The sequence below is a fragment of the Leptosomus discolor genome, chromosome 9 (genome assembly GCF_034619465.1).
Source record: "Leptosomus discolor isolate bLepDis1 chromosome 9, bLepDis1.hap2, whole genome shotgun sequence".
In the NCBI taxonomy this organism is placed as follows: domain Eukaryota; kingdom Metazoa; phylum Chordata; class Aves; order Leptosomiformes; family Leptosomidae; genus Leptosomus; species Leptosomus discolor.
Window position 1 is genome coordinate 22603335 of NC_141399.1, and position 21567 is coordinate 22624901.

At 42.0% G+C, this 21567-nt stretch overlaps 2 protein-coding genes across 3 annotated transcripts; one reads left to right on the forward strand and one right to left on the reverse strand.

Annotated features, from left to right (window-relative positions):
• The first annotated feature begins 5216 nt into the window (after positions 1-5216).
• TSEN2 (tRNA splicing endonuclease subunit 2) lies at positions 5217-14714 on the forward strand. Of its 2 annotated transcripts, XM_086470266.1 has the most exons (12): positions 5217-5390; positions 6192-6273; positions 6911-6947; positions 8784-9149; positions 9204-9315; positions 9429-9506; positions 10078-10128; positions 10778-10916; positions 12661-12697; positions 13350-13461; positions 14054-14143; positions 14627-14714. In XM_086470266.1, exons 1-12 carry the CDS (start codon positions 5217-5219, stop codon positions 14684-14686), a joined length of 1338 nt encoding a protein of 445 aa, XP_086326392.1. In that variant the 3' UTR covers positions 14687-14714. The 2 variants fall into 2 exon arrangements, with proteins under 2 accessions (XP_086326392.1, XP_009957139.1); XM_009958837.2 differs by having other exon boundaries at positions 8784-9315.
• A 2838-nt stretch (positions 14715-17552) lies between these two features.
• Positions 17553-21539, reverse strand: MKRN2OS (MKRN2 opposite strand). The gene is made up of 4 exons (XM_086470318.1): positions 21334-21539; positions 20936-20985; positions 19848-20010; positions 17553-18236 (listed from the first exon to the last, which is right to left on the reverse strand). Exons 1-4 carry the CDS (start codon positions 21537-21539, stop codon positions 18017-18019), a joined length of 639 nt encoding a protein of 212 aa, XP_086326444.1. The 3' UTR covers positions 17553-18016.
• Positions 21540-21567: the final 28 nt, after the last annotated feature.

A 21567-nucleotide genomic window follows, 5' to 3' on the forward strand; every position in this document is an offset into this window, starting at 1 on the left:
ATTAGACATCAATATTTGAAGAGAAATTTAATGAGCAAAGCAATTATTTTACAATTATGCAGGCATATCTAAAAATCTTTGCCAATCGTTTTGGAATCTGCACACATCTGAGTGCAGAAAAGAACCATGCATAGAAAAACTAGAAGCCAATCTGGAAAAAAAAAAACCAATACACTAAAAATCTTGAAAGGTTTTTACAAATATTTATTCCTACGAATTAATACAAAGAGCATAATAATGTGAAAAAATAGTAAGACAGGAAAGGTTGTAAACAACCAGAGAGATAATATTCAATATCCAAGAAGCCTGACAGCTTTAAAAGACCTTTTTCTGAGAGTATAAGATGTACAAAGCGAGAGGAGGTTTCTGAGTGTTTGCAGTAGATTCAGTGCCCTTTTAGACAAAGAGCCAGCTGCACAACTTCACTGATATGAGAATCTACCTTGCATTTACATCTTTCAATGGAGCATAGCATTTTTATGCATCTCGCACAGGGCAGCTACCTTCAATGAATTTCTAATTGAAAATCGCTGAAATATGGACATCTAGTGGGGACATCTAATTATTACAGTTTTCTTTCCAATGGAAATACAAAAAAAAACCAAAGTGGGCTTTTACTGATTATCTTGCTGGAGCCTGGAGTTTTGTCCTTGCTTTTCACTGCCTGGCCCATTGCTTAGTTGCATGAGGTGAAGGTGACAGTCAGAATTTGGCTAAACAGCAGCTGTGCGTCATTTGACAACTTACCTAGGTGATTGAGGAAGCAGAAAAACTAACGACCCATGAAGGAACAAATGTTTCTTCAACAAAGGTAAATAAATCTAATATGGGAGCTCAAGGGATGGGCAAAAATCGGAGGCTGCAAGTGCCCTTAATTTCCCCTGAAATCGCAAGCTCAGACCTTTTGCATTATTTTCCACGGGGAAAAGGAAAGTGATAATTTTGGGGGTGTTGAAAGCCTTGGTGCAGCGAAAATTAATGTTTAGATTTTCAAACGCATATAGTTTGTGGTACAAATTGAGAGCTAGCTATGAGGGCAAAAAAGTGATGCTGCACACTGCGCTGTCTGGAGAGAGACATAGGTTTGATAGGATGTCAGCTGGATCAAAACGTCCTATAAGAATTCCTCAGCAATGTGTGTTTAATCTCCAAGAACAAAAAATAATTTTCCATGTCTGAAGTAAGTATGCTCACCACATACTCATTTTTAATGTTCTCTTTTCTCATGCTGTTCACTTTATTGCCATCCACCTCAGGATTTCTGCTATTATGGGACTTCTTACTGGGTTGATGTTTGGCCAATATTTGTCTGACTTGTCTTTTTTTGTCTCCTGTGAAAACCATCTGAAACTAAGCAGAAACTAACCTTGACTTATTCCTTTAATAAAAAAAATGAAGATACTGCATATTAATAAAAATGAAAACTATTCCCTAGTTGTGTTTTTTTTTTAAGTTTCCAAAACCAGTCCTGTATCTCTGTCAAAGTTAATGTAACCAGAATTTCCATGGGAATTTCTGTCAGTCTGGGGAAACTGGAACTGGCTGATGTAAATAACTACAGCCCATCCTCCAACTCCTGTTCAAACCACCTTGTGAGAAAGGAAGGAGCTTTATTGAAAAGAAAGTGTCATAGTGTTTCTTTTGCAGACTACAACTAGTGTGGAGTCAGAAAACTTTACAGTAACATTCTGTGGAAACCAGAGATAGAAACGAACTTGATGATGAATCAGGACTTGAATTTCATGGGATTCTATGAAAACTTTTTTTTTTCTGGTATGCAACCCAAAATCACCTGAAGATACTACAAGAATAGATCATTCTTTTACAATTTTATGACTAAATTTTACAGGCTGACACTTCTGTTTCTTTTAATAAGCCTAAGAATGTAAAATATATATTTAAAGAGTACATGGCCTGTATGTTTTGGCTGAGATAGAACTGGGAATTAACTTCCCAACTCCCTATAAAAGTCCCCAAACATCCAGAAAACAACCACCTTAGAAAACAAAACTCCCTGGCACATCCCTGCACATGGCAACTTACATTTTCCAATGGAATAATTTAGCTGAGTATCAAGAAACAGTAAGCGACTGAGTGCTCTGTATTAGAAGCAATGAATCAGCCAGAGACAACATGAGATAGTGGGTGCTCATAACGACACTCCTGAAGCGAATGCCTGTAAAACAGCAATGGAAAGCTGACAGATGATTTAACAAAGGCTGCAGGCTTTCAGCCTCTGCAGGGCAGCACGGAGTACGGCAGTTTCTGCTGCACTGCAGAGAGATCAGAAAAGCTCCTGGAAAGATAAACCCTGAAAACCCTCCTGAAAGGGATCTTCAGTGCTTTTAGTGCAGTCCCTCGTCTCAAGGCAGGACTAACTTGACTTGAACTGATCCTGAAACAATCATTCCTGTCACTCACTTCTTGACAGCAGTATGACACTTCTGACTCATTCCTGGTTTGTGACTCACTATAACCTGAAGGGTTTGCTTTTCAGAGCTACAGCCTCATCCTCATTTCGGTGCCACCTTGTCATTTGCTGTCTCATCAGAAAAAGGGAGATCTAGATATTTGTGTCTGTACCATCATTGGTATTCTAAAAAAAAAAGGGCATGACTCATCTTAGAGACAGCTTGTCCTTCAGATAGCAAAATTTCAAGTTGAAGAACAATCTGGGCTTACAGTCAGAAATGGGAGCAGATACTTAGTTGAAGAAGCACGAGTGCAATTCAGTGAATCGACCGACTGGCGCATGCTGCCGTTTCCCTCTCAAGGCTGTGTGAAGATAATGAGGTGTTAAGGAAAGCAACTGACCCACAGCTTTTTTTGTGTTTTGTCTTCTTCTCACTGGAACATGTCTCACAGTAATGTGTCTGAACAATCAGAAAACACAGATCTATCTAGACTAGATAAACTCCACTTCCATTTGAACGAGACTTGATTTGACAAATTTAGAAGGAATTTCGAAACAGAGTGATATCCTTGATACTGGCTTACTTTCCTGTTGCTATCTAGAATACTTTAACTCATGAGTATTTTAATGGTGGAGCTCTAAGAATGAACCTGAAGTAACCAGAGTGTTGCTGTGTACTTTGGTGACAGGAATACAACAGGGTCCTCCCTGGTTTAGTTTCAACACTTTGTGTATGAATCAGCATTCAAAATAAATTAACGCTCATGAGCTGGTGCACACAGTGGGCCTCTGTGGGAAACAACGGTGAGAGCAGTAGCTTGGATTCCCATGTTCTGCACTGCATTTCCTTTGTGGCCTTATAACCATCACTGCCCCTCCTCTGCCTCACGAGTCTGCCCAGAAAACGGGAATAAGAGAGAAAATCTCTCATAAGAATGGTGTATTTTTACAGCTTTTCATCAGTGACTTCATTGCTCTCTCTGTTGAAAATCAGACAGACTTTACTGAGAGTCTGCCTCCCTGGGGCCAAAAAGTATTGATCCCCTTTCTTTGCTAGTGACACCTTACAATATAACCTCAAAATGAGAAAAAGAAGTTGCATGTATGACTATGAATTTGATGGGCAAGGCTCAAACTGGCAACAAGTTCACTGTGTCTCAAAAAAGAACAAGGGATGTTTGCTCCTCACGGGCAAAAATATTTTGCATTTTATTCAGGTACTTTTTTTTTTTTTCTAACTCTGCCACCATGTCCTCCCGAGTTCAGCTCTGGTAATCAGCTGCACGATCACAGCTACTGCTGTTAACAAGCTGTGTAAGTAGCACAGCATCATCCCTGGCAGTTATATGAGTCACGGCCATGTCAAGGGTGTACAGAGCCAAAAATAGCTGCCTCAAGCTGAAAATTCTCTCTGCCTCACCCCCCACAGCTATAAAATTTCATCCACCCGTCTATCTCCAATGCCTGTCATGATGAAGCTCATAATTCATTTCAGGACGGGTGTTCCACACAAAATGTCTTTTTTTTCTCTCACTTATATTGTTTTTGAATCGCCAGCATCGGCTGGTTCGCCGCCTAAGGACCCGCCGCAGCACAAACGCCAGCAGCTGCCAGAACAGCAGGGCCATTCCGCAGCGCTCCCCAGGGAAGCCCCTCCGCCGCTCTCACCCGAGGCCCGTCCCGCAGCCGGGAGCCCGGGGCCGGCCCATCTCTCCGCACGCTGCCCGGCTGCCCCTGCTGGCACCCCGGGCGTGAGCTACCCCTCAGCCAGCCGCCCCCCCCCCCCCCTCCCCCCCTCCGCCCAGCCATGGCAGCGCCCCTCCCTCCGCCGTCCTCCCGCCCGGGCCGCCAGCGGGGCGCGGCCGCACCCGCCCGGCGGCTCGGTGCGCAGGCGCGGGGCGGGGTCTCTCGGCGCTGCCCGCCCGCCAGCGCGCGGCTTCCTCCTCCTGCGGCGGTCAGGGGTGCGTGAGGCGCGCGGTTGCTATGGCGACGGGCGAGCGGCCGCGCCCGGCCCGTGGCCGTCCGGTGGCCGCGGTGCCAGGCCGGGGTGCCCCGCTCGCCGCCCGGCTCCCCGGCGCCTCGGCCCGGGCGGGGCTGCCGGAACAGGGTTGAGGCCGCCCGGGGGTGAGGCGCCGCGTTGCCGGCCCCGGGCCTGCTTCCGCGGGCGGGCGGAGGTGTGGGTCTCGGTTATGCTGCCGGGGACGGGCCCGGCTGTGCGAAGGCGGTTCCTGCGCTAGGCGCCTGCAGAGCTAGTGGCCGGCCTGGGGCGGGTCGTGGGATGGTCTCGCAGACCCCTCCCCGGTGGTGCCGTCCGACGGCGAAGGTGCCCTGTCCTCTGCCCCCCTGCTCCGTCCGCGCCCCACTGTTCCAGGAAGAGAAACCTGCCAGGCGCTGCTCTTCAGAATTCGCTCCCGTCGTTATTCAAAACAGTTTATATTTAGGCAGTTGTGTGCTGTGGTTTCTGCTTATTCGTCTGTTTTATTCTTGAAACGTTTTCCGCAGTTTATGCGCTCACCTTCCAACTTAAGTTTACTTTATAAACTCTTGGCTGAGAACTGTCCCTACCTGGTCTTCAGGTGAGTGCCCAAGAGAAAAAGATTAACAGATAACACTAGCAAATCACCGCTCATGTTCATCTGGCATAACAGTTACAGAATTAAACTTAGATTATACTGTAGGGTTTATTACTGATTTGCTATTGAGAGAGGAATATTGCTGAAACATGTAAAAATGGGTGAGTTTTAACTCCTGAACATTACACGTTTTGTTTCCACTTTTTAGGAGGAAACATTAATATTTGGAAATGGCAGAAGCAGTTTTCCATCCCCCGAGAAGGAAAAGAAGAATTTTTGACTTATATGAGTCTCCCTTTCCTGTGGATGTAGGTGGGAAGGCTTTCAGAATATGCCAGGCAGAAATCATGAACAACAATGTTATTGTGAGGAACCCTGAAGATATTGAATGGCTTTATAACAAGGTGCTGTACCCTGTTTGTGCTGTATTCTTAGTGGTTTAGACATAGGTAGAGCATAATACTTGTTAAAATCTGACTGCCTTTATGTATTCCTTCCCCTTCAGTCTCCAGTAGTTCTCCTTATCTCCTTTCTTTCCTGAAAGCCACACAAAACTTATATGCTGTATCAAATGTGAAAAGTATTTAATTTTTGCCCCAGCCAATTTTGGAATGAAGTGATGTGAGCTAAAAAACAGCTGCAAAGACTTCATGGTTTTTATGTTTATTTGTCCTTTCAACATTTTATGCAACCTTGCAAAAGCATTTTATTGTTTTTAAAGTTCAGGAGGCTGGAATATTAATGGTTTATTAAGGGTTTATAAATGCTTGTATCATTCTTTTAACCTCAGAGTGACTTCTTCCTGAGTAAAATAAGTCACATTGAGCTTCTTAGTCCAAGTACCATTTCACCACCATTCTTACGCAGTAGGTTTATCCATCTCTCTTCTATTGTACATTGTCACAGCATTGACACACAGGTGTTTTCTTCTGTGTCCGCCTTCAAAAGTCGACTTGGAGATGCTGACTGATGAATATTTAAAATTGTGGAAAAAGACCCAACACTCTCCCCTGGTTAAATCTTTGAGTGCAGGTGCTCAATATTGAACTAGTTACCAGAAGCTAAGCAACAAGCTTTAGGCGTAGCTTAAATGCTGCAGAGTTTCAGTGTTTTTTTCAGCTGATCTTGGCTGTCAACATTTTATATTTGGAAAAATGGTCATTTTTATCCGATGATATAATAAGGATTTTTCCTTTTCTTTGAAGGGCTATTTTGGAAAAGGTGTCCTTTCAAGAAGTCGACCAGTGTACAGCATTTCAGATCCTTCACTGGTTGCTAAGTGGCAAGGTAAATTGTGCCCATTTGTGCTTCCATCACTATTGTGATGGTACTTTTCTTCACTTGTTGAAGGTAGGCGTTTATAACTTACACGCAGAAAGCTAATCTCTCTGCTGGGTCAGACCAGGGATCTCTCTGCCCCCCTGCCTTGTCTCTGATGATGGCCAGTACCAGATCCCTAGGAAAAACACAGGAGCAGGAACCATAGGTCAGTAGCTCCCTAGGCCTGATTTGTGGCTTAGGAAGTCCCTGCGTAAAGGTATCATCCTTGAACTTTTCTTCCTATAACTGTGCAGTTTTTCTTGGTTTTAATCTGTAGATTCCATGAAATCACAAGGCAAGGATGTGTGAAATTTTTAATCTGCTTATAGCCAGTTATGCCTGGTCTGCTCTTGGTTGTTTATAGAAAGACTGACTTTTTACAGGCTCGAGAAAAACAGTGTATTCAGTAGTTCTGCTTGTGCAGGGCGTTCAGTCTTCGTTACCTCTGTACATTTTCTAGTTCTGCTGTGTCCTTCTTGATTACAAGTTGGACCAAAGAGGCATAGAGGATTGAAAATGTGGGTAAATATCAGGCCTCAGTGCTCAAAATCACATGAAAACATTTTTATATTGGTGAAACAGTGTATGATTTTTCTTTATACAGGTGCTAACATAAACATGCCTATAATTACATCCAAAAAGTAAGTTAATTCATATTACTTTATTCTTGGTTTTTTAGAAAACAGATGATTCTATCTTATGTTTTATCTTACTGGTTTTCAAATAGTTGGCTGTATAGATGCTGATGACTTGCTTGTATTTCTTTTGTGTTTCATTTATAAATCACATTAGAAAAATAAAATTGAGTGGGTGTTACTCAGCATGGATCTTCTTGTAAGCTTGCATGTATTAACTGTTGAGTAGAAGCCAAGATTGAGTGCATGCAGAGTAGTGTGGGTAATTAATTAATAATAATATCAACCATAATAAACTTATTCTTCAGCTGAGGAGGAGAGAGAGGAGTTTCTGGGCGCAGGCTATTTAAAGTAACTTTCCCAATTCCTTATTGAATTAATACAGCATGGGCTGGAGCAGCTCTTGGAACTTTTATAGTACATAAATGTTTTGTTGGCTTTTTTTTTGAAGTCTCTACTGACATTGCTAACTTGTACACTTAAGAATACAGAGTGTTGGACCACGTATTTATTTTGTTCTGCTTAAATAGTATACGAACTGACTGTAAGAGTGTGCAAGTTAGTTACTTTGCTTTAGCCCTATGATAACTTTAAAAAAATTTAACTTTTACTTACATTTAAAAGTTATGCTCCTTCAGTCCTCAACTTTAGGTAAGGCAAACAGTAGCAATATGCCTGCTACTACAGTTACTACTGCTTGCAGAAACACTTGTCATTCTACTTTGTGACTGCTTCACGTGTCAGCAAATACAGCTGAAAAGTGTCATTACATTGGTGCAGAAGGTGCATCATGATCTGTTTCGGAGATCTGTAAGTGAAAATTATACGGTAATTAAATCATAGGACAAAGAGGAGACTATTCTTTATAACAAAAAGTGCAGCACTGAATTATGTAGCTTTATTATGAGACTTCAGAGGGACTTAGATTTTGTGTTGACACGTGCAATTTGCATTTAATTGTCTTTGCAGGTCTTCATTACCTGGTCTGTAATTGCTGTGTTAGGATTTTGTTTGGGGAAATAAAAGACTATTGTACTAGAGTTGTCCAGGTTTGAATACGGACAGCTGCACTCAGCTACCTGAAAGCTAACTTTCACAGAACAAAGATGCCTGTCTTTGACTGGATATTAATCTTGCCCTCCAAGGAGAAATAAAGGGACACTAAAAACTCTATGATAATTGAAAAATACTAGAAATATTAGTAGCTTTCAGGTACTTTCTCACTGATAGGATTATTGTTATTTCTCAGGGTTGTGAGGGTTTTGGTTAAAACTGAAGGTAGTTTCTGCTCAAGATTTTTATGCTTGTGTTCTTGCTGTGCCATTGCTATTTCAAAAGTAAAGGTACTGCTCTCGGTAGTTAACTGTGTAATAGATGAAGTGTGTGAAAGATCTATATGCAAAGTCTTTTTGCATATTTTAATCATGCCAGCTCTGATACCAAGATGTTTTTGCAGGGAATTCAGGCTTAAGGCTTCCATGGGAGAAAGGATTTTTTTGCCTGGTGAAGTTCTTGCTTCTTGAAACTGTATAGCAGTAGTCTTCAGTGCGTGGTTCTTGTGCAACCTTTGGTAAAGTGTTTGTGGCCACAGAAATGTAAAAGGCAAAACAAAGCCAAAGAAAGTACAGAATCTTGATGTTTGGTAATGTCTGCAGTTTCCTGAAGACTGGAGTCCTGTTACGTTGTGCGTGTTGTGCTTTGCATCACAGTTCTTGGGGGGTGTGTTCAAATTTGGTCTGTGAACTGTGCTGAATCTTCTTTTTCTGAAGATGCTTGTTTTTATGATGTTAGTTAAAGGATGTAATACCCTAGAACTTCTCATTTATTTTACTTGTTTACTAGGTACCAGTGTCATGTTCAGTGGACTAAAAGTATTTTGCAAGAGCAAGGATTTGATGACTGCTCGGTTACCAAAATTCTTGAAAATTACACTAAACCTCTTGAGCTGCCGTTTTTGGAAGAGGATGGAGCTGAACAAACCAGTAATAGTTGCAACAGAATGGGCCCAAATACAGAAAATACAGAACTTTCCAGACAATTTTCTACAGATACTGGAAATGTAGTAGCCCTAAGTCCTGAGAATCAGAAAGAAGGCTACAAGAAAGTTTGTTTGGAAGGAAACCCAGTGTTTGATCCTGTGGCCACGTGTGGCTCTACAGAGCAGGAACGAGGTGACTTGGAACAGATGGCTGAAGTGTTTTGCCAGAAGCATGATTTTCTCGTGCCTTGTGACTGCAAGGCTAAGGAGAGCACTGAGCAAAGATCCTGTGACATGATCAAGCCAAAAGAATGTGCTCCAGAATATGTATTGGTGCAAGAGGAAGAAGAAGGTAGCTTATGCCCTGAAGATGACTCTGCTCATGCGCAAGAAAATGTAAGGATAAAGCATATCCTAATCTTTTAGAAAAATTATATCATCAGTGCTATTTTCAGAATTCAGAATTTTTTCCAGTTTAGTTTTAGTAATATAGTAAATTTTTCTTGTAGCTTGTCAAGAAGGAAAAACTAGTATGCAGAAGAAATCCATTTAGGATTTTTGAGTATTTACAACTCAGCTTGGAAGAGGTATGTTTCAAGTACAGTACAAGTTGTTTTACTTTTAATCTGAAAAGTCACCATTAATCTATGTTGCGACACAATTTAAAACCCGTTTCTGAAGTGCGGGGTTTTTGTGCGTCTCCTGAGTATTTGTATTGTCTTAGTCATTAAACATAATAACCTGTGATAATTACGTGATATGTTTTAAAAAAATCTGTAGGGTCCAATCCCAGTCACTTTAGATGAATAATCCCACTGACAGAGAACAGTGATAGGACTTAAGTATAGAAATACCAGGAATATAACATTTATATAAATCCTGCTTCGACGGTGCTGCTTCTAAATATATTCGCGTGTGTTAGTTTTAACACCGTGCCTTCAAGAGTCTACAGCACGTGCATAGATCTTTCGTAGGGCTGTGTCTGTGAAATGTAAAGGCCATGAAGACTAATCTCAAAGGAAACTTACAGGCAACTTGTTTTTCTTGATGACATTAGGATTCTTGTATGAAATTACTTTGAGCCTTTGTTCTTGCATGGAATATAAACTACAGGAAGAGTCTAGCTATCGGCTAAACTTATTCTGTTTATTTTTTCAGGCTTTTTTCTTGGTGTATGCTTTGGGGTGTTTAAGTATTTTTTATAGTGAGGTAAGAGATTGGATTAATTTTTGATTACTGGGGATACCATTAGTTTGGATATTTGGTCTGAAATTTTTACCTACTATGGCAGGGGTTTTTATGCTGTTAATTCTGAAAGAGGAAATAGCAAAAAGAGTAATTAGGAAGTTTTTCACATAAATAATGATATTTCTGTGTCTGAAATTTTTATGTTAAGGCAAATATAGTTAAGCGCAGTCTTTCTGCAGAGGAAGATTTTTATTGTAACTTAAGTGGTAAATGTGGGGAAAGCAAGTATGGGAGGAATAATATGGTGAATAGTCTCTCTTTCCTGAAACAGGAGAATTCCTTGGCATTTTAAGCATTAAACTATATCAAGCTACTGTTAATGTAATGACAAAATAATTGAAACCTATGCTTCTAGTTTAAGATCTATCAGGTTTTCCTTTAAACAAGGGCATTATGGGCCTGATTGTGAAATGCTAAAAAAAAACCACCCACTAAATGGAGCAAAAGATTTCTGTCTCATATTTAGAGATTCCGTGTTTTATTGCCCAAAGTTCATGCTTTTTGCAGTAGTCTGTGATGTTCGGTATTTGGCTGTATTGCTCTACTACACACAGTATTCTGTAGCTGCTTAATACTGATATAGTCACATTAATGCCTTTGTGATTTTCAGGAGCCCCTGACTATTTTGAAGCTGTGGGAACTTTTCAGTGAAGTGAAGCCTGATTTTAAAACCACCTACATGGCATATCACTACTTTCGCAGTAAGGGCTGGGTCCCCAAAGTCGGACTGAAGTACGGAACTGATCTCCGTGAGTACCTTCCTGCAAAAAATGGAATCATCTGCAACTGACTTCTTTTCAGGTAGTGCAAGACTCGGTACCAGAGGTGAATTCAGCGATGAGGAGCTGCATGACTAGAGCAGGCTTTAGTACCTGCAGTTGGCAGAGGATGTTTTTGGCTAGACTATGGGTTAGCAGTGAAGTTAGGATGTGAGTGGAAAATGACATCACATATCCAGTAGCTGAAGAGATAGCTTGAAAGGCCTGTTGGTTTGCTTCATGAGGTTCATCATTAATACAGGATTGCACTGAAATTCCCTTCCCAAGTTTCTTTATCCCCTTATAAACACATCTTCTGCAGCATTAACATGACAGTCTCTGGAACAGCAGGTTTGCATCTAGGTCCCCGTTCACATCAATGTCTGTGCATCTCATTATTCATCCTGTTTAATGGGAGCTGGACTTTGCTGAGCTTGCTGCTAAGACTGTTTCTCTGTATGGGTTTTTTGGGGGGGGGGCGGGCAGGGGGAAGGGACTTTCTTGTTTCTTAATAGTAGAGTTTTTAATCTTACAGAAAGAACTAGTAGTGTCTATAATCCCTTGTTAACTAGTTCAAGAACTACATTCAGCTCACATCAACAGGAACAGTTCAGTAATGCCTGTCATTACAAGAAAATGTGCATAAAAGGAGATATTTTTTAATGTATGCATGCAAACCAGCCGGTGTTTTAATACTGCTGGTGCAGTTATATAACTTGGGCATTTGGGTATTTTGAGTATGTCAAGGTTGTGCTGAGCTAGTCCTTTAGATCAGTGTGTAGGTTTGGCTGAATTCAGTATCACTGTTCTTAGTACCCTGGGCTGGAGATGGGGTTCTGCTATTGATCACCTGATGTGTACGTGAAATCGATACTTGTTTGTTGACCCTTCATTTGTGTTCTGGCCTGGATTATTTGTTTAGCAGATCACTGCCTTTTGATTTGTGCCAAAGGAAGTGGTTTAGCTTAAGGCTAATGGGAGTTCTGCCTTACTCCTGAGCTCCTCTAGCTGCTGCTTCTTTGGCAGTACCTTAGAGCTGATGTTACCACAGTTGCTTATAATGGATAATCTGCAAATCATGGTTCTCGCTGGAATGCGGTGCTGCTCATCCTTTTCCTGGCAGGGTCTGTGCTAGCGAGCTGTATAAGAAAAGCTGCACTAGTTACAAGAAGTCCCCTCTTATAAGCTCATGACAAAAAAGATGGGAAATGCAACCATTTCACTCCGTTATGGCAGTCCAGCTGCTGTGAGTCTTGTGTACACTTGCATAAAGAAGGAACTTTTAGTGGGTCTGGTGGGCAGGATGTAAGACCTGTGCCCTGTGCCTCTCCTAGAACTTGTGCAAAACGCTTGCTTGGAACAGAAACTCGATGGCTTATTGTGATCTTGTACTCCAGTGGCTCAACTTCTGTTGCAAATACAGTGTTAAAATCATGAGTCTGTTGCAGAAAAATACCATCCTAAACTTCTTCCCACACCAATTGCTAACTGTCCTTCCACTCCTCTGCCTTATCTTTTACCTGTCACTACCCTGCTGCTCCTCTGCATTTTTTATCTCTTCCCTCTCTCCCTACTTGCTGGGACAACTTAATGCTGATCGGAATTCAAAAGTGTTGAAGTTTCGTTTTGTGTAATTAAAACTTACAAAACATTTCAAAATATATACCGACCCCGGTATTAAACTCAGATGGAAACTATCTAATTATCTAACTAAGGTGTTTCTCTTTCATTTCAGTGCTGTATCGAAAAGGCCCCCCCTTCTGTCATGCAAGGTTTGAAGCTCGTGTTTCTGTCTAATTTCTTAGTTTCAAATTAGTAAATTTCTCTCACACAAATTTAGTATCTTCACTGGTTAAGCACATATTCTTCACTCAAAATACTTTGCCAGATGCATCCGTACTGGGAATGCAAAAGTCCTTTTAGCAGAGATACTAAATAACACAATTTCATTGAATTCGTGTGACAGTAGTAAGATATTAAAAATTAAAGGTTGCAATGAGCATATTTAGCACTCATATGATGAATGCACTCAGGAAAGTAATGTGATTTAGTAATACTGATTTTTAAAAATGTATGATAATTTCTGTAATTTGGGAGTAAAATCTTTAAAGGGATGATAGTTGTCTTTATTCATTAGCTGTAAATATAGATAGTAAATTGGTGATAAATGTCAGATTGGCATTCATAAGAGAACGCTACAAACGTCAGCAGAAGAGTGGGGAGGGAAAGTGCCAGTGAGCATACTCACAACTTCATCTTTTCTCCTCTTTTCCTAGTAGAAAGAGACTTCAGTTTCACAACTTGCTTACTGCGTGGTGGCGTATTGTTTAATGCCAGTTTTTAGGCTCTAATTCTAGAGTTTCATGATCTTCCTAAAATGGTAATTTTCCTTATGTGAATTGTCCGATTTGCTTTGTTTTCCAGTTACTCTGTCATTGCTGAATTAGTTGATGATAATTTTGAAGGTTCTCTTCGCAGACCACTCAGCTGGAAGTCCTTGTCTGGGTTGAACAGAACAACTGTTAATGCTTCTAAGGTAAGCGTAAGATGCTAGTTTTAAAACAGCTTTACGATGATAAATGTACACTTTAGTTCCAAAGAACAGGGAGTTGGAGTGAGGCTGGAAAGAGAACCCTTGTGTTTCTAGTTGGCTGCGGGCAAACAGGAGTTCCCTTTGTCAGTGTCCAGATGAATTCTGGAAGAAGCTTATTAAACTTCTGTCACCTGTAGGAACGTTAAACGTTGCATGACGAACAGCAGAGACTCACGTGACACTTCTTTCTTGCTTGCCACTTGTTTTTAAGTCCTCTCCATCTACCAGGATTTTCTGTTGAACAGTGAAACTGAAAGTTTCTGAAAGATCTTCTCTTGTCATAGAGCCTCAGACATAGTGCTTCCGTGCTCACAGCCATCGTGCTCAGGTGTGATGTTCTGATTCTAGTTTATCTTGTAGCAGTATTATGCTTTGATAAGGAAAATGAGTTACACCTGTTACACAGCTCTCCCCAACTTGGTTTCCTGAAGACATTTTGCAGGAAACTTGGTATCTGTGTTTCTAATTAATCTAAAACTTGTATAGAAGGAAATCGGTTGAACTTCACGTATTCATGTTTTCTGTTTACCAACAGGAACTTATGTTATGCTATTTGATTAGACCATCTGACATGACTGAAAAAGAGATGTCGACACCAGAATGTATGAAAAGAATAAAGGTGCAGGTGAGTATTACTTCTCTCCTTTGCCTGTGTAGCTTTGCCTCACGGCAGCTGGACAGCTAGGTGTCAGAGCCCCCTGGAGGTGGTGATGCTCGCTCTTAGTATGTGTTGGTTTTACACGCAGAGCTGCAATAAAATAACTAGATTCCTTGGTGCCCCAAGGCAAGAGAAGTGCATTGCAGGCTCTCTAAAGACTTCAGATCTTCTAGTCTAAATTTTAACGTTGCTGCTACTGTGAACGTAAGTGTTTGCACGGAGAAATGGGATGCCTATAGAGACTGTAAGGTTCACGTATGTTTGAAAATGAAGGGAGAAAAATGTGTGAGAGACCAGCTTGCTTCAGGAACGCATGGAGTCATCTACTAAAATTTCTCAATGGTCACATAATGGATGTCAGTTTGATAAAGGCTTAGTCCCCATCCCTCACTGATTATCTGTAGCTTTTTTTTTTTCTCTGTCCATAGTAATTGCTGTGTTTTATTTCAGGAACTGATTGTAACTCGTTGGGTTTCTTCCCGTGAGCGTAGTGAGCAAGATGAACTTTAACTGACTGTATAGGAAAAACTTATTTTTTTAAAACCACCTCTTGTTGTTTACCTGATCATGATGAACCATTGCCTCAGAACAGTTTCTATCAAGATATTCAGTTGGTATGTATAAATGCTATTTAAAATTAGGTATATCCTGTTTACTGGAGAGAATGTTGTATTGAAAAACATAACTGAACTATAATAATGCATATGAAGGGGAAAAAATTAAAGCTGTGTCCCAACTCAAAATACTTGTTTAAATCTTTAAAACTTAACAGCTGTGTATGTTTGAGTGGGGGTAGACTGCAGTGATTAGTCACGGTATTTTTAATATTCTGACAGATCCAGGCATTAGTGCTGAATAGGCACTAGAGCCTGCAGAGCCACTGAAGTCCAAAACCGAGTGCCTGCCTGACAGCTGAAGCAATGAGTGATCAAACCATTTTCTGGGAATACCTCACAGGTTCTTCAGAGTTGAACTTGGGAACTGGAAGGCTAACTTCATTCTGTAGTGCAGCACAGGGTCCTACATTTCTTCAGAAATGAGGACTTAAACGAGGTAGTCCTCGAGTTTACAGTGATTACAGCGAGTCAAATAACCTGTGGGGGATACCTGTGGTACCATTCTTCTTCAACGAGACCTGATTTCACAGCCTGATGAAGTTGCAGAAACTCGGATTTGTGGAGAGATTTGGTTGCTGCAGCACTGAGCATTGTAACACGTTGCTGTTAGGTGCCTAGACCCTGGAATTTAGTGGCTTATTTTCACAAGCACTGCTCAGAATTGAGGAACTCTTCCCAGAATGTGCAAGGATTTAAATTAATTATGGGGTCTAACGGCAAAGTTGGATGTTAGGCACCCTTCCCCATTTGAGTAAGATGCCTTTCTTCCCTTGGGATTTGCAGCATAAGATTCCTCTGTGAAAGCAAGGGCCTAATTGTGCCCCATGACAGCAAGATGCCCTGACCACTGGTTAGTAGCTTTACTTTTGTTGAAAATGGGTTACTGTGCAGAAAATAATGAAGATTTGCTGAGCTAGTGAGAGGCAGTTGGTCTCTCTGGCTTGGCAAGTATAGGTCTCAGTTTCATCACTGCGTTCTTCTCTTTTATCTGGCAGCTACAGCAGACTATACATTTATTTTTCATAGTGCACTCATAGCTCTCTCTGCTCTGGCCTATCATATGTTGTAAAACAGACAGGGAGACGCTGCTGTGTTTTGTATGGAGTGAGGTGTAGGACAGCGCTGAGCAGTTCAGTGCCTGCTATTTTCTAAGTTTCTTGTTAAGATTTCATCATCTAGATTGCAGGTTCCTAAATATGATGGTTACCATTGCTAAGCCACGTTTGGAAAACAAACCAGCCAACCAACCCAGCAGGCATTCAGCTGTCTGTAAAGTAGAGCTGGGAGGTTTAAGCATCAACTACACTGCATTGTAAGTACTGCTGCTTTAGATTCAGGCATTTGAATTCCATCTTAATGTTTGAACAATGGGCTTTGTTGCTTCACCGAGCTGTTAAGATTTTTATCCCCCCCACACTGTGAGAGAACACATCCACTACAACTGTCAGGATACATTACAGCTGGTGACAATGACAGTTCTGGGTTTTCTCTGTGCTGTTTTCATTCACTGTAAAAGCGGGTTTGCCTCCTGGTCGCAGGGCATTTTCCAGGGCTGGTAAAAATTCTGTCAACTGGGACTGTTCCCACCAGACACAAACCCCACAGTCTTGTTCACTTAGGCGGTTGAGATTGTAAAGCCATGCCATGAACGCAGGAAACGATATGCAACTCAAAGTGGAAGATCTTCTAGTCTTTGCTTTCATTTAATATGACTTCTACTGTAAAGATGTAAAATGAAAAAGCTATTATGCAATTAAGATTTTCAAGCGGAACAGGTAGGCATCTGTTGATTGTGCAAGGCAAGGTGTTCAGTTTCTAGCTGCAGATGACTGTACTTCGTGTTTCAGGACTGTTGTATCAAATAACTTGTATTAGACAGTTGTACCATAGCACTGATACTTGCCATGGTATTTGTTTACCAATTAAAATGCAGTACTTCATTTAAGTGTGGATTCTGATTCACTCAGAATCTCAGCACTTGTGTTAGTGAGTCACATCCTAGCTGAAGAGAGCTGACCCACACTGGGAGCAGGCAGGCAGGCAGCAGGTCTCTCACAGCAGCCCAATGGTGCATTTCAAGCTGTTTGTCTCTGAAGTGGGTTTTGAGTATGCTTTTAAAGGAGCCATAACTTAGAATTTAGTGACAGGTGGAAGAACATGGGTGGGGGGAGTGTGTGAAGCGTGGTGTGTGCAGCCAGAGAGCATTGAGGGGGCAGAGTTAATGCAGCTTATGCATTCAGAAGTGTAAGCTAGGTGTGGACAAACCCCAAATCATTTATGATTACTGCTCCATCTTTGAGAAAATAGGACCTACATCTAGACTAAAGCCAGCTTGCTTTGCAGGGAAAAAAAGCGGAATTTTCTTAAACTAGAATGTAATTAAATAAAGTGAAATTGCATAAAATTGTGGACTGCAGAATTTTGACCTCAGCATACACTTCTGTGTAATGCACCATAGGTAAAAGTGCTGTTTGGAGGATCTTTTTAATTTCTTTTAACTTATATTTCTTCTTGTTAAGTTCTAAAGTTTTAACCCCAAGATAAATCCTGAGGAGTCTTTTGCTTATTACAGGTATTAACAGATACAGACACTAAATTACCATTTTTTAATACTAAGCATCTGTCTTGGTTTGAAGAGTAAATGTGCAAAATGTAAAGAAGAATTGGAAAAGAAATGTTTTGGGGAAAAAGGCTGGATTTATTTGTTAGAATTATTAGTAATTAAAGTAAAGGAAAATAATGTATGTGGTGAATCTGCATTATGTCATAGACTCTGGATTTCAGCAGCACACAAGCACAAATTCCCTTTTTTTTCACTCATCGGTAAACAAATGTGACAGGAAAAAAACATTTTGGTTTGTTACAGCTTAGGTGGCCACAGTTCCTCTGTTAAAACCCTTGATTACACAGCAGTTATGACTTCTAGTATGAGATGTCTTGGCAGAAAAGAGGACATAGTGAACGTAAATAGGAAAACATTTTTCCATGTGAGTAGTTCCCATAGAAATTTTCTGTAGTGTGTACATGGTATGTATGTTACTTCATTCAAATGCACAAGTTCAGTTTCTTGATCCTTCCAGGAGATCCAGCTTAGTGTGTAAAGTTAATAGTGTTTTTAAATACATTAAGTAGATCATGTACCGCAAACCCTGAGATTCGAGGTCTTATGACTGCCTGTTCCCGTTGCACATTGTAGATGTTTTAATAGAGCAACTTGTTATTTTCAGTGCTGTTTCTGTTGTTCAGGAAGGGGTGCAATATAGAACTCGTTAGCTGTTAGCTCCCGATGCAGAGTAATGTATTTAGAAGCTTTCTTCATCTGTGGGATCACAAACATCTCTGTAAATTCACTTTTAGTCATTTGCCGTTTTCCTTGTGCGGTCAGTACGCTGTTAATGAATGCCAGTGCAAATGTGTAGCAGTTGTGGTCATGTTCTTGGTACCTAGGGAAAGCATCTCATTAGTAAGAGTTAGCACTAATCTGTTAGTTACTGTGCACACAGGAACCTTTTACTACGTGAAATAAGGAAGTGCATGCTCTCCAAGAACTATTGCCACCTTCCTTTAATACTGGTACTTAAATATATTTGATTCATTGCAGGTTGTACTTACCAGCCGGGGATACTAGAAACTGCGAGCATGGGGAACAAAAAAAAAAACCCAACAAAAAACTGCCAAACAAACAGAAAAGAAGGCTGCAGACTTTACAGTCATGAATTTTTTTTTATACTTCTTTGGCTTCTACCTTGTTAACCTTTGCTCTTCCATGTATTGTTACTGTGTTATCTTGAAAACTTCTTCCTGCAGCAGCAACGTTCATCGTGTGCCACCACCTGCACTTCTGTCGGTGTGGCACTGACTTGGCAGCGCACTTAAACCCAAGTAAACCCTATCACAATTAGGCTGATAACAGTTGCTATACGGTGTGCCAGTAGAACTGCCATTGGCAACAATCTGTGCCAGTACTGCAAGTATGGAAGCATTTACTGGGTAGGTGGAGTAGCCACTGGAGATGGCACTGGGAACTGCCAGACTATCAGGGAGACACAAATCCTGTCAGCTTTACAAGTTCCATAGACATTTGAAAATTCCATTCTAGGTTAAATTCTTTCATCTCCTGGTGTTAGGGAGATACTAAACTATCTCTGAAATTTTATAGTCAAGCACATACAGAATTGCTAAAACCTTTTGATTTGATGGGGTTTTTCTTTCATATAAGATGACATCTACGTTCATTAACTTAGACGTCACTGCACTGTGCTTCAGCAGGCTGTTTGTTACGTGTACGGTTCCTGGTGAGCAGCTCAAGGCCTGGTGTTTTCCTGGAGAGCAGGCTGCTCTGCCACCAGCCAGCTGGTGATGTGGCAGAGCATGTTCTAGCTGGGCTGCCCACTTGTAATGCTGTCGTCGGGCCTTAACTTCAAGGAAAGCTACGAAGAACTGAACGTTCTCGTTGGAACATGCTGGTTTAATTCAAAATACATGGAAGTCTTTATGTATTTCTAAGCAATGTTACAGACCAGCTGGAAGAGCTGGAAATGAGCCTGACCCTGTTTCCCATTTCTGATCAACAACAAAGAAGTCATCTGGATGTATGGTCTGGGCAAGAATCCTGTCGGCATGGTCAGTGTGTAAATACAAATACGCCTAAAACTGTTGAAACCTAGAAGTGATTACGGAATTGTGCCTGGACTTTTCTACTTTTGTACTCAGCAGCATACTTTCAAAGGTAATCTTTTATTGAACTGTTCTTTTCACAAAATTCTTTTGATGCTGAAGAAACCTTCCCTAAAATGATCTCTTATTTTAGAGCTTTTACATTCCAGCAGATGAGTTTGTTACTTACAACTTAAAAATACTCTCTTTCTGTTCAGCAAGGCCAGTAGGTTTCAAGACAGCCTGACAGCGTGGTTCAGACTAGTTTGTTAGAAACGTGTGTGCTGAGGAGCGAGGCTCCAAATGAACCACAGGCCTCACAGGGTCCAAAACAAAACAGCCCAATTTAGCATCCCAGACTAAAACCTCCTGTTGCATCCAGCTTTTGAACTACGTACCTGTGAGGAAGCCAGGCCTCTCCCACAGAAAACTCCTTGAGGAGCTGGTCCCACTGCTGAAGAAGCCCAAACATGTCTGGCTGTACTAGTGGGATACTAATGCACTGCTCCCATCCCCTTTCAGCTCTGTGGATGCCCTCTTCATTGTAGTGATACACCACGCCTGAAAACAAGGAGCAACAGACTGTCAGGTGGCACTGGGGCATCAGATCCACATCTTTTTTTTTTTAAGTGATGAAGGCTGCTGCTAGTTTTCCATACTGCCATTCTTTCCTAGACTAGCTATACCTTAGCTTTCCATCAGTGGCCTTCTGTGGCTAGAGAGTAGAAAATGATTCAAGAAAATTTATCAAAACCCCGTCCTCTTTTTTTTTTTTTTTTTTTACAATGTATTTCACATGTCTTTTGATAATGAAAGCAACTTAAGGACAACCAGGCTTCTTTTTTAAACAACCGAATTAGACTGTCTTTATAGTAAATAAACATCTGAACTGAGATTTTGCAAGGTGGTGCTACTTTAGGAGAACCTGGTAGGATTTTTAATGTGGCTTTTTAAATGTTTGTTTGTTAATTAGAGGTATTTTTAGAATTAGCAAAAGCTGTGTTTAGGTCAAAATTCCCTGTAACTTCTTTAAAGTCATCTGCTGCCTAGCTGTTTATTTCCCTTATCAGGAATATAAGTCACCTGTCCATTCCGTTCTGTGCCGTGTGAGAAGTGGTGCATGGCTTTGATTTGAAGCTCTGTGTGCTCGCTGCTGCAAGGCGGGATAAATTCTTGGACTCAAGATGTTTTTGATCTTCACTTGATACTCTCTTTTTGTAGTGAGCAGCTAAGCTCCCAGTGCCAATACCTGCAGCACGCTGAGGAAGCATGCATTCCTCAGCAGCACAGCACCAGCTGTTTAGATGTTGCAGCCTGCTTTTTTAGCACGTAGCAGGCATTGTCCCCATGGCAGAGGTGGCTCTAAAATAACTGTCGCACAGTTTGGATCGCCTCAGGCGGAGGGGGGAAAAGCTGAACTGGGCACGAAGTCCAGCTACAAGGTACGGGAGAGGAGCAGGGGTTTGTAAAGCAAAGTTCTTTTTACCGTTGCTATTGGTTATTCCAACATGAAGATCAGATTTCCCGTCGTATCCTCTGAAAGACAAACAGGAGTGGTGGCGATGGATGCAAGCAGTGCTCGTCCCCGTGAGCAACATCCTCGCCCTACCTCCCTCAGACCTGGAAGAGGCATTTGATGGGAAGAGGAAGACGGCTTTGATGAGGACTTACACCGTCTTCCGGCCGGTATTACGGCCCCGGCGCTTGGCGGGGGGCTGCGGGGCCGCCAACCCAGCAACGAGGCGAAAGTTGCCTTCTCCCCGGGCCTGGCCCCGCGGCTGGCGCCGTGCGGCTCCCGGGTGGGTGACTGGCCGCCCCGCCCCGCCCCCCCCCCCCCCCCCCCCCGGAGCGCAGGGGTAGCCGCCACCTCCCCGCGGGCCCTACCCGAGGAAGGTGCCGGCGGTGGGCCGGAGTAGGAAGGCGTGGGGCTGGCGGTGGCCACAGCGGAAGGGGCTGGGGAGGCGGAGGGGGGCAGCAGGCAGCCCGGCGCCGCGCAGGGGGCGGCCGCAGGCAGGGCAGCGCGGCGGTGAGCGGCGGCAGAAGATGTCAGCACCGCAGTGCCGCACCCGCAGGATGGCGGCCTCCGCCATGGCAGCGCTCCTCTCCGCCGCCCGCCTC

Bases quoted from the DNA above. Each gene is read 5' to 3' on its own strand.
- TSEN2 (XM_009958837.2), top strand. From the start codon at position 5,217: ATGGCAGAAGCAGTTTTCCATCCCCCGAGAAGGAAAAGAAGAATTTTT. The intron at 5,391-6,191 runs GTGCTGTACCCT...TTTTCTTTGAAG, and splicing joins TTGAATGGCTTTATAACAAG to GGCTATTTTGGAAAAGGTGT. The intron at 10,917-12,660 runs GTGAGTACCTTC...CTTTCATTTCAG, and splicing joins GAAGTACGGAACTGATCTCC to TGCTGTATCGAAAAGGCCCC.
- MKRN2OS (XM_086470318.1), bottom strand. From the start codon at position 21,539: ATGGCGGAGGCCGCCATCCTGCGGGTGCGGCACTGCGGTGCTGACATC. The intron at 20,986-21,333 runs GTAGGGCCCGCG...TTTGTCTTTCAG, and splicing joins ACCGCCGGCACCTTCCTCGG to AGGATACGACGGGAAATCTG. The intron at 20,011-20,935 runs GTAAAAAGAACT...CCTTGTTTTCAG, and splicing joins TGGAATAACCAATAGCAACG to GCGTGGTGTATCACTACAAT.